This window comes from Manacus candei, unplaced genomic scaffold, assembly GCF_025592945.1.
Source record: "Manacus candei isolate 608988 ecotype Guabito, Panama unplaced genomic scaffold, ASM2559294v1 h1tg000023l, whole genome shotgun sequence".
Lineage (NCBI taxonomy): Eukaryota > Metazoa > Chordata > Aves > Passeriformes > Pipridae > Manacus > Manacus candei.
In genome coordinates, this window is record NW_026138071.1 from 19,290,327 (window position 1) to 19,303,212 (window position 12,886).

Consider the following 12,886-nt stretch of genomic DNA (forward strand, 5'->3'; position numbering starts at 1 on the left):
CGTGGGCTGGCCTGGGGCTTGCATCTGTGTGGTGAAAGACTGCTTGGCATGGCAAAAAAAAAGAAAGACAGGGGTAATAGCCAAGAGCTTTGGGATTGCTTGGAAACCTTCCATTACTGAGCATGTTTAATCTAATATTAAGAAGGAACAAAATGCACCAGATGAGCATGATTCTAATCCTGAAAAGTAGACCGTGTAGGCTATGAATGGATTTGGCTACAACTTAGTTGCAATGGTGTCTTGTTAGTCTGCAGTTTTTAAATTTTCAAGAATGAAAAAAGTCAAGCCTATCTAAGATGAATACAACTGCTGATGTTTTATTTGTCAGTCATCCTTTAACTGAAAACTCATACATGACAACTCATTTAGAACTGGCTTCTCTAAAGACAAGTAGCAAAAAAGCGCTTGTGTTTTCAAGAAGAAAACAGATTGTCATGTTTCTAAAACTTTAGAAACAACTACTGCTTTCTTATCAGTCGTGCTGTCCACAAAAATGCTGTAGGGATTCATATGTCTGCTTTGCAGCCAAGAATAGAGTAGGTGGTAGAAATTTATTTTGCTTAAGTTCATCTATTAATTTTTGAGTAAAGATGATTTACTCAATGAAAGGTGTTTTTGAGTACTGAACTTGATTCGTTTCTTCTCAGAGATGAGAATTAATTTCTTGTAGATTTAGCCAAATATATTTTCAGGTGTTCTATCTTAAGTCTTCTTCTCTATCTGAACATTCCTTTGATGTTTCCAACCTCTATAAGGACTTCAGTTGATCATAAATGAGATTTATTTACACATTCAGATATGAGCTACATAGGTTTCAGATTTGTTCTTCAGGAAACAATAATCTGGATAATCTGAAGATTTAATGTAGTGTTATCACAGAATCCTTACCCTTAATCAGAGTTACTATCAATAATTAAGATGTCATGCTTCTGTAGAAGATCGTGGCATAAACATATTTAGTGCAGTTTATAATCTGCTTGGTGCATTGTGAATTTGAGCATGCTCAGTAAATGATCCTGTCTTCTCTTAAATTCACTTTTCAGTTGGTCTTACTCCATTTTACTAATCTTTGCATGTGCATGACCTGAAGGATATAGAGAAGTCCTGAGCTGCAGAGAACTTTCTGTAAGAGACAGGAAGTGGGAAAAAAGTCGATAGAGATACTGCATTTTAGTCTTAACTTGTTCTAAGACATTGTTTCAACTTGGCATATTGGATAAGGCATCATTCCACATGCTTTACTTCAGTAGAAATGGCTTGAATACCATTTACTTCTGTAACATTAGCAATGTATAATTACATGCTTGAGCAAACTGAATTCTCCAGTTGATAGCATCTGGGAGAAGGCCAAGGAATGGAGTTTGACTTGATTATTAGTGTATAATTGTGTGTGCATTTATAGGAGTCTGTTATTTTACTGATGCTGATTTCACAGAAAATTTCAGCTAGAAAATTCCCTCTCCTTAATATCGTTTTGATGTCAAACAATACAATAAAAGACTGATCACTTCTAGTGAGTTTTCAACCTCCAGGTATAGGAAGGATAAACAGACTAAAAGTAATTTTCAAAAGGTGTATAAAACCCCTTCTTCAGATCAGTGTTTTGACCCAATAAGTAGAAAAAGAGAAGATTTCAAGAATGACTCAGTAATGCCATACAAGGTATTCTGCTTGCAGGTGGTTGCAGCTGTGGTTACGTGCACTATTTTGGGTCAGTGGAGGACATTGTGTCTGAAGCTACAGCATTAATTGTGGATCCGCACAAACAGCAAATTATTTGAGGACAGATTTATTCTGATAAGGAACAGCGAGAACCTAGAGTACACACTGTGGTGCAATTGATATGATTTCTGTTGGGTTGCACTGTGTCTTTCTCTTTTGGCCTTACAGTAGAAGAGTACTTGGAAGGGAGTGGATCTTTAATTTTTATTTCTTTTTAAAATTTTCTTATTGGTCTGTTGGAACAAAAAAAAAAAAAGAAAACTTCATTACATCATCCTGTTTTTCCTCCCAGAGTATGTAAGGACTCAAAATATTTTTTTATTGTTTCTGAGGGCAGTTTGTAGAGGAAAAATACCATGTATTAGGGAAAGAATGTGTTTGCTGAATTACTTTAATCCCATTGAGAACTTCTGTAAGCATGTGGATCTGACTAGACAGAAATTCTCTTGCATGTTGTCTTCTCTATCTTCTTCATTTTTTAGCACTGCTGAGCAGCCTGGGCACCTGTATGGTTGCAGCATCCAAAAGCTTGCAACAACCCCTCTCAGTCCTGTCTTTAAATTCTGTGGGTAAAATGCCACTTTTTCAGTGTGACTGTTCTGCTTCACTGTCCCTGAATAGGAATGTCCCATTACACAGCAGTGTTTTAACGTAAACTTTGAAAATTACTAATGTTCTTGTAATAATAAAAACCTTAGCTGTGTTATCTGGAGATATCTTCTTGCAAGTTACATATCTTTCTTTTGAATAAGAAGGGCTTGAGAGGGGAATTCAGCTGCTACTCTTGCTGCTTGTAACCAAACACACTTTCATCCAGCTTTGCATGATGATATAAAGAAATGTAAATGTTGGTTAATTGAAAAAGTGGTCTTGCTTTTGGTATGTTCCAGTTATGTCTTATTTTTTTAGCATCTTTGATTATGTGTGGGAAGGTTGGAGGAGGGAATGGAAATGTTGTGGATTGTGAATTAAATATATCAGTGTTTAGTGTAAGAAAACACACTTATGTCTCAAGAAGAACATGAAGGCTAGTTCAGCTAGGCAGGGTGGGCAGGAGAGGGGGAAAGTATATGTATTTTAAATACGGATACAGAAGTTGAAGCAAGTAATGCACCCTAGACTTTAATAATAACCCTTGAAACCGAAGCTTATTTTTCTAAGGCTAAAGGCTTTACCAAGGAAGGAAGACTGCAGTAACATGAACCATATTAGCTTTCTGTTTCTGGGAGGCTAATGAATCAAATAGAACTACATAAAACTATAGAATAATCTCTCATTGCATTGTTCTGAGAATGGTCTATTTGTGTATCTTTTGTAAGCTGATACACAGTAATGTTAATTCCAAGGCAAAATTTCCTGAAAAGAAGTACTAAATTTAAAGCAGAGTAATAAAACCTCCCTGTAAAGTTTTACATTACACTTCAGAAATGTGAAATTGGATCAGGCTATATTCCTGCTACACAGAGGCAGCAACCACACTGAGAGCGCTCTGTCTGTTCTGCTTGCTGTAATGTAAAATGTTCCTTATCTAACAGTCAGCATGAAAGGATGAGCTTCCACTCAAATGTTAGAATCTCCTAAATACTTGCCACCACATTTTTCCCATTCCACAAAAAAGATTTAAATGTGTTTGCTTGGCAGCAAGCTGGGTTGGACAGTAGGAGCAGTACAGTGGCTTTAGCTGGGATGGATCCATAGGTTTTGCAGATTTCTTGCACATAATCAGGCTCTACAGCTTTTATAAAGAAAAGCAAAATTCTTATAACCTGAATACCTCCTTTTTTGCTAACACAGTTAAAATTTATGCCTTTTTCTCACTGAAACAAGATATATGGAACAAAAACTCTAGCTCCATTTTCAGTTTTGAAATTTGAATGCTGCTCAGTTTTCTACTGAAACAATAACTTCCTTTGAGTACTTGGAGCTTAGAAAAAGTATTTGAATAAGATTTATTAAAAAAAAGTGTGTGCAGCCCTAATCATATAATAGGCCTGAAAACAAGGATTTAAGAAATAAGATTGTCAGGTTTTTATTTTCTCTTTCATACTTCAGTCAAAAGCACAGTGCCTGTTCTACAACAGGAAGTGTTTCAGAGATTAAATTTCTCTTAATACAAGGGTTGTTTGGTTTCAGGTTTTTTTCTCTGAAAAATCTAGATGCTGAGATAAAAGTAATATGGTGGAAACACCCAGATGGGATTGCTGGAAATGCAGGGAGGATTGAGTTTTGGATGAGAGAGAACTAGGAATTGGGTTAAGCTTCAATAGAAAGTGTAGTCACGTTGTTTGAAGTGCCAGCTACCTCTGTTGGAACATTGTGAACGTTGCTGGCCTAGGAAGTAGCCTAATTCTGAAGCTTACTGAGCACTCACCAGAACTTACTCTGCCTGGAAGAGATCCTGAACACGCTTAGATCTTGCCACAAAATAGGATAGAAATCTGAAGGGGTGGTAGCTTTGTTTTGTCTCCTTTTTTAACCACATGTAGGAGGAGAATGGGTAACAGTATGTACAGACAGAAAACAAATCAGCCAAATGGGACCTAATTCTACTTGTTTTATAGGCAAAGTTTGGGACCGATACTCTGACTGATAAAAGTGATGTAGATGAAAGGCAAATCAGGCTCAGAGAGAACTTATTGTTAGACTGTTATTCTGCTAAACACGGCAGGAAAATTATTGGCTGAGAATCAAAAAAAATGTAAGCAAGTGGAATCCAGGTGGATTAGCAAATGAGGTTTGTTTTGGCATTCTGTGCACACCTTTGTCTTCATGTAACTTAAATGCATACTGTGTGTTCTGATTGGTTTGGGGGTTTTTTGGTTCCTTCTTTTTTTCCTAATAGATGCTGAAGGTGTAAATGGAAGAGAGGAGTCTGTGAACCTTAATGATGCTGATGAAGGATTTTCATCAGGAGCTTCCCTCAGCAGCCAGCCCGCTGGGACCAAACCTGTATCCTCTGTATCGCAGAAGGGCAGCTTAAGGAAAACAGCAAGTGGGCGTTCTTCTAAGGATAAAGAAACCTCTTCTGCAGCAAAATCCAATGAGAGCCCCCGAGATTCAGTAGCTCGAAAGCAGTACACGCACCAATCCACTGACCTGGCTGGAGACACAATCGAGATGACACCTACTAAGAAACACCTCAGCCTGCCTGCTGGGCAGGTGGTGCCAAAAGCCAACAGCTTGAGCCTGATCAGGACCGCCAGTGCTTCCTCCAGTAAATCATTTGACTATGTGAATGGCAGTCAGGCAGGCTCCAGTGTTGGAGCTGGTACAGAGGGTTTTTCCAGTCTGGCAGCTGGCAACACCAATCGGTTTTCAACTATCAGCCTACAGGAGGACCGACTAGGCCAAGCTGGGGAAGGTAAAGATCTCCTTTCCCCAGGAACTCCCCTAACCAAGCAGTCTCGATCTCCAAGTTTCAATATGCAGCTGATATCCCAGGTGTAACTTTGACTCCCTTCCTTAGTACTCCTTCTTTCCCATTAATCCCCTGCAAGTTCATCCTTAGGCAAAACATGAACCATCATCCCACAGTGTTAAAATACTGACTGTCGTGATCTTGTTTGATTTGGTTTAGCTATCATACTGTATTACTGAAACAGCAATAATTCTTCCCTCACCTTCATCCTCCTTCCCCCTTGTAAACATGGTTGTGAAGCAGTATATAATGTACTGTATGCCTTTTTCCATGCCTTCCTTTCTCCTTGGGTGATGTGCAATCCATCGTAGGCTGATCAGTCCCATTTCAACACTGTGAGACTGGAGACACCGGCGGAAATGGTGAATGTGATCCCTATGAGATGATGCTTTGGCTTTGTTAAGAAATAGAAACGGGTTTGTTTTCTCGGTCTACAGTACTGCAAAGACTACTGGATCATGACTTTTCTTTCTCAGAACCAGGAGTGCCTCAGAGATTCTAGTGTGACTTTGGACCTCTCTGAGTCTGTGCAATCAATTCTGGGGAGGGGATTGTCATTGCTGCTCCTGGCTGCCTACAGCACTTTTTTCATTAAAATTAGGGTAGTTTTTTCCTGACTGCCCCCAGTCTGTCATCCCAGAAGCTTTTGATGTTCATCAACTGAGACATGCGTATTAACAAGCTGTTTTCCCTCGGAGAGAGGATTCTAAGCTGATAATGTAGGTTACAATGCACTTCTAATGGCGTTGTAGCCATTTGTAATGTTACATGTCTTCCCCTCCAGGACACAGGGTCATTCTGCATTTAGACTAAAATTTACACAACACCATGCTGTTAAAGCAATTTGGTTTGGAAGTGGGAGGGAAACACTACTTTCCCACAAAATAATGGCTATCTCTGCTCCATTTTTGTTGTTTTTGTTGTGAGGTGCTGATCACTGAATTGAAAGGTGTATTCGGGTAAAGAGTATTTCTCAGGCTGCTTTCTTTGGTATCATGGCTGTTGGGACACCCCCACCTCTTTCAGCTGCTTTCTCAATGTCCCTGAATTCAATCATGGTGTCATTTGAGGAATCCTGCAGTCCAGACAGACCATACTCTCAAGGTGCTGTCTCAGGGATAGAGACAATAGTTTGCTAGAAACACTGAAGCTTCAATGTGAAATGCTTTTCTAGCAATGCTGTTTGTGCAAAGGGGTACTGACAGTCCTTTTCTCCCCAGAAGGATCACACTTCATTGCCTTGGTATATATAATCTGTTGAGGTTTTTTAACTCTTATTTTAGTGGATTGGCCCTACTCTAGAAAATTCAGAACTCGTGCCATTGAGCCAAGCCTTGAATGTATATGACTGGTGTATGGGCACTGGCTGGTACTGATGTTAGAGAACACTGCTTAGAAGCACATTTCTGGTTACATGGGAGAATATTTGTCATTCTCTCTCCATCTCTCTGTATCTCTCTTTGGATTGATAGAGAGAAAAGGGGAAAGCTCATTCTCTATGCTTGAGTCATGTATCATATCCTGGAAGTTTACAAACTGTAAACCTGCAGGAAAGTTTATGTTTTTTATGTGGGCACTTTGGTTTCACTGTCACTGTGAAGGATAAACATAAGCAGTTAAAAACAGCAGGCTGTCTTTGAATGTCTTTTGGGGTTTGGGGGTTTTTTGGAGTTGTTGTTTGTTTGTTTGTTTGTTTTGTTTTTTTTTGTGGGGGTTTTTTGTGGGTTTGTTTTTTTTTCTTTTGAATCTTTGTTTCAAATAGAACTTTTTTTTCAAATTTGCATTTTCATTTAAATATTCGAAGATTTTTTTATGGTTTGATGAGTCACTTTGTAAGCCTGGTCTTCATATAATACATTTATAAAGTGAATTAAATGGCATCTGGACTGAATCAGAAATTCAGTTAAAGAGTAAATAGACTCATCAGAAAGAAAGAAAATCTTACAGCTTCTAAATGGAAGTTAATCTTTAAGGACACTAGTCACACACAGATGGAACTAAGGCAAAGTGAGATTAAACTGCAAGGCTTATGTTTCTGTAAAAATGTCAAAAGCTGTATATGGTTAAACTCTTCTTTATAAAATAAAGTTTTGATAGTGGGGACAATTTGTAAGTCGTGGCTGAAAGTACAAAGTTTATACTTCGTGGAGACCACCAAAAAGGAAATTTGCTTAAATCTTTTGGAAAGAAAAGGTCAATAGCATCAGCTAATTTTCTAAGAGTTACTTAATTTTAGTATTTTGAAAAGTAGAGCTGTTCATTAGGAAGGTTTCTCTGCTGTCTACTGTTTGCATTGTAAGCATTCCTCCAGAAGTTTTAGGACGCTTAAATTGGCATCAGATCAAATTTTACAATCTTTTTTTAAAAAATATTCTTTTGTGTGGGGTCCCACACTATAAAACTATTTCAGGAAAGTGAGACAGCTTTAGTGACTTTAGATTGGGAAGTCAGTTTGAATTGGCTAAAACTTACGTCAGACTATCTTTCAAGATATTTTTACAGTTCTCATTTTGATGTGCCTTTTGTTACGGTTTCATTCATTCTATTTTGGTTTGTTCTTGTGTATATATACCTATTCCATATCAATCTTTTTAAAATGAGTTCAAGTTTATCCCTGGAAAAAAAATAATTTTTGCTATGGGCTGATGTGGTACATCTATAACTTCTCAGAATTACCCTTTTAGTGCAGTTGTTGGAGCTTGTTTTGTTGTTTTTCAGCCAAGTACTGTTTAATATTTATCTTACAAATTGAGTCATCACTAATATCCACAAACCAGCTGTAGTAACAGGCTTTGCAGTGCTGTGTATCACATTTATCATTAATGCTTCTAAATGTGGCTCAAACTATGCTAAGGTGTGTCAAGACTGTAGAAAAAATTCACTCACTTAAGTTCAGTACACTTCAAAGTACTGTTGCAGAAATAAAATTAGAAGTGTCTGGTATATGGGTGGAGGGAATAATCTGCTGGCTTTCTGATTACATATGTTAAATACTAAACAACGTGCAAAACATACTTAAATTTTCTGACACCTGTGACAAATGTTTAGACTTAAATCAAACTTCATCCTAAATTCACTCTTCTGTGTCTTCTTTTAGAACATTTGGTACTTGACATGAGGCACTAGGTTTAGATTTTTGCAATATTTCAGTGCAACTGCAGCATTATAAAAGAAGGACAAGAAGCAGAACACTGATTTTTAAAAATTTCCCCCCCCTCTATATGTGTGCATGCATGCACATACATATAATTCTTAGGTGAGGAAGTGTGGATACTGTTTTCTGATGTGTATATATACACTTAAGTAGGAAAAAATTAAATATTCTTTGATACACATCACAATATACTGCCATTTTGCAACTCATTTTTGTTGGCTTTAGTAATTTTAAGAAAATACAGAATATTGGTATTGTGAACTCCAGCTTGATTATCCTTTTCAGGTGTTATTGTGAGCAGCTTTTTGTTTGAAAGATGAACCGTTCTTTTATCCTGCAGACAGCAAAGTGATGAAGTAAAAATACCTATTAAAATGAACGTTGCAAGATGACAGTTTAAATTGCTTTCAATTGCTAAATAGTTTTCAATTGGAAACTTCAATATCACTCTCCATTTTAAATGCAGATTTCTTTGAACACTCTTTCTGATGTGAATTTGGAGAAGCTTTTTGACAGCATACTTCATTCTGAAATGCTGAACATCATGTTGCATCCACTAGGCATTAGATCTAGTATTTGTAGTTCACAATACAACTATTTGTGTTGGTCTTAAATACAGCATTTCCAGCATACTCCTGCTAGCTTTAACATATCTACAGTCATCAAAATAGTGAGAAAAAAATGTTTTCTGACGAAGTATTTATTTGCACTATTTATGAATACTGGAGTTTACTGGGACAGGGTTTTTTCTCACCATGTGAGGTTTACTTGTGTGTGAGTAGGTACATACATTTGTCACGTGTTGACAATCAATTGCCTCAACTGTGTGTATACTGTATGTAAATAGGAACATATTTTTCAAGATTAAGGGGGAAACCTGCATCTTAGTGGTGGTAAAGCTACTCTGTAGTAGGGTGACCCCAACTCTAACCGCTTTTTGTCTTCAGATACTATGTGGTTTGTTTTACTTCTTGAATGAAGATTATTAGTGTTCTGGGAAAATTTTAGCTCCAGGGAAATTTTCCTCAATATTTAATGTACAACATGTTCAGAGAATTATATTTTGAAAAATTAATTTTGGAATAGATAATCCTATGCTATGGCTGTATTTTAACCTAAGAGTTTGAACTTGTCCTATTTTATCATGAACCAATGACTATCTTTCTTAAGTGTTGAGCATTTTAACTTCAGTCACAAACCAGAAATTGTTGTTTATCTTGGCTTACAAATTTAAATTAATTTGAAGACTAAGAGAGAATCAAGAATAACTTTTTGAAGAAAATCATAGAAACCAAGCTGTACAGTGTAGGTGCTGTGCTCATAATCCTGGAGGAGGTATGGAAAATATAATGGAATATGTTTGAATTAAATGTATGTACTACACACAAAAACAATACTTCTAATATTAGTAGATCTAATAATATCATCCTTAAATTCTAAAATTCTCTCATTGCCAAAGATAATGCTACCTTGGCATGTTTAATATAGCATTAAAGCCACTAGCTAGGTCTCATTTATGACAACCACTTTTGATGTCCATCAGAAGAGTACACATGACCCTTTTATTTCAATTTCTTGTTTAGGATAATTGCAGGGCTAAAATTGCAAAGTACCACTCCTTTTCAAGCATGGTAAGCAAAGAAGCCAGATCCTCTATACTTGCATTGCATTCTTGATTTATATAAATTTTTTCAATATTTTATATTCTTTTCAGTATTTTGAATGCGTTTTGTTTCTAGCATATGGGCCTTAATCTCTCTTGATTATTTTTTAGAGTTTTTTCCCCCCTGGCACTTGGATAAACTGGCTGTGGAAAGCTTTTCTGTAGGTGATTCAGGGTAACAGATCATGACATGGGTGTTGTGTTAGTGAATAAATGTATCAGTCTGTCAAAATTCGCAGGTCTTCAACAATTGAAGAGCCAAAGTACTTGCTCCTTCCACAGTGATAGAAGATGATGGTGAGCTGTGAGCAACATGGCTTGTTCCTGAAAACAGCAGTAAGTGGATTTTGCAAGACTGATACGTATGAGGTTTTCCACATAGTCATTATGAAATTATATGTAAAATAAATCTCGGAACCAGATTTTTTAAAATGTAACAGCCATTTCAGATAAACCTGCCTAGTAAGTTTGTCAGGTATCAAGGCCTGTGACATTAGAAGTTTAGAAGCAAGCTGAAGAAGTCTGAGTACCTTACAACTTCAAGAAAAGGATTTAGTAAAAATCTGTCCCATGTTATTTTTCTGTATTCAAGATTTAATGAAAAAAACAATTGTTTCCATTCTTTTATTTATTTTTCTCTAGGCTACACCTCTCCCTGATTTTTTTTAAACTGTGTTCATCAGATTTTACCAAAGGTAGTATCTGAGGAACCAAATGAATTTAAAATGGGTCCATAAATTATCCCTTCTATCATAAAGGATTAGTAAGCTATTCCTGCAAGGAGCTACTGATGGGAACAGATGTATATTAAAACCTTGTACAGTAAAACGTTGCCCTACATTTTAGCTTGTGCATGATGAGCAAAGTGGTGAGATCAGGTTTTATTGACCACTTACTTGGTTGTGAGCTCCTAGTGTTTTACAGTTGGTGAGATGTAAGCAGTTTTAGAGAAAACTGTCTTTGCATTCTGATACAACTTTTTTAAGCATTTTAAATTTTGACTCTTGAACAGATGATTGTTAAAATGTGGTTTAGAATTCACACAGGTTTTGATTTTAGTGGGTAAAATGGTCAGGGAAGATTTCTGTTTATGAGTATCTCCTGGTAAAGTGTCTCTATGGTGCTTTGTCATGGAAACTTCCTTACAAATCAGTAGTGAATCCTGTGTGTTTGAGTCATCATCCTCCCCAGAACTGATCACAAACAGAAAAAAACTGTGTGTGTGAAGCAACCTTTTACCTTTTGTTCTGAAACAAGTACTTGGGAGTGACAGAAATACTGGCTATTGACACTGTTCTTTCTGTTCAGGCAGTTATTGTTGTTGTGCTAGACTTTCATGTTATTAGTTTATGAAAAATGCAAGTAGTAAAAACTTTGTGGCTTCAAGTATACAGTAGATGTGAGTTAACAATCGCTCAGGATAAACCAACATGTCAAAGTATTAATAGATTCCTAGTACTGGGGTGTGTCTGTGTGTGTCAGTGTGTCAGTGTTCAATGATTACTTTGAAAAAAGACAGTTTGATTGCGTTAATAATAATAACAATGATTACTTTGTTACTGTTTTCTTGCAGATAGCGCATACTTTAGGGATGGATATTACTAGCTGGTTATTTATGGACAAATACCATATAATTAAATAAAACTGAGTCATTTAACATTTTTTTCATATCGAAGATTCCAGGAAAAAGCTAATAAAGATTTTTAATAATTAAATCAGCTACTCTTAATACATTTTAGATTTACTATGGTAGCTTTTATTTGCTATTAAAAAACCCCAACAACTTAATTGAGGTACCCCATGCTGCATTTTTTAAATTTGTAATTCCTGTACTTGACAATGAATCTTTTGATCTGTTTTTGCCCTTGTAAGAATACAGAATTTGCTGTCAGTTTTACTAGCAAAAAGAAACATTCTGCAAGGGTTAAAAGATTATTTTCATACTTTTTTCTGTCATACTAGGTTTGTTTCTCTGAACTAGGGTTTCTGAGGATTTTTACTACCTTAGCGTTCTGTAATCTCATAGAAGGAGCATAAGCAGCACGTAGCCCACTTCTTGTGGACAGACAGGCAAGGCAAAGGACACGGATTGGTAGTGTGAGCCCCTCTTCACCAGGATATCCCTGCGTGCTGGTATGAACCCCAGACATTCAAGATTCGGTACTGGTGAAAGACTAAACCAAACAGGTTTTTAATAACCGTGACCTCTGCTGTATGATGTCCTTTAACCTGGGACCAAGGAAAATCTTCATTCTTAGTCCTGAAGAAGGCACGTATTGAAGATCATGTTATTGGTGCATGTAAGCCATTATCTTAACTGTCTTACTGAGCTGGTTCATGCTGTTGACTTGTTGAAATGTGAAATGTAGTTACTATTGACTTTGTAAATACCTGCCAGAGAAGAAATATAATTATTTTAAATCATTGTAAATAGAGATGTATAAAACTTGACACACTCTGCAATGCAGAAAAAAATTATATATATATATATATATAAAAATATATAAAGATGTTAAATAAATATTGTGCTGTTTCTGAACAGAAATGATTACGCTGCGAATTGCTGTTTTTTTTTAAAAATGTGGTTTGCAGTAGTGGGGGTGGTACGGGCCGTGAGCGGAGCTGTCCCAGGAGACGCGGAGGTTGGAAGGGAGCTGTGCCCGGGGCCGCGGGCAGCGCTGTGCCCGGGGCCGCGGGCAGCGCTGTGCCCGGGGCCGCGGGCAGCGCTGTGCCCGGGGCCGCGGGCAGCGCTGTGCCCGGGGCCGCGGGCAGCGCTGTGCCCGGGGCCGCGGGCAGCGCTGTGCCCGGGGCCGCGGGCAGCGCTGTGCCCGGGGCCGCGGGCAGCGCTGTGCCCGGGGCCGCGGGCAGCGCTGTGCCCGGGGCTGTCCCTCGCCCCGGCACCCCGGGCATGCGCCCCGGGGCCGCGCCT

General features: G+C 37.7%; 1 protein-coding gene across 9 annotated transcripts in view; it reads left to right on the forward strand.

Moving 5' to 3' along the window:
- Positions 1–12,502, forward strand: part of HYCC2 (hyccin PI4KA lipid kinase complex subunit 2) — a 53,973-nt gene extending 41,471 nt beyond the window's left edge. For 8 of the 9 annotated variants that reach the window (XM_051787087.1, XM_051787085.1, XM_051787084.1 and 5 more), the window contains one exon: positions 4,565–12,502. In XM_051787087.1, the coding sequence (XP_051643047.1) occupies positions 4,565–5,169 (605 nt within the window). In that variant the 3' untranslated portion in view covers positions 5,170–12,502. The remainder of the gene's footprint in view (positions 1–4,564) is intronic. The other variant, XM_051787089.1, reaches the window with a different exon arrangement.
- The last annotated feature ends 384 nt before the right edge of the window (positions 12,503–12,886 follow it).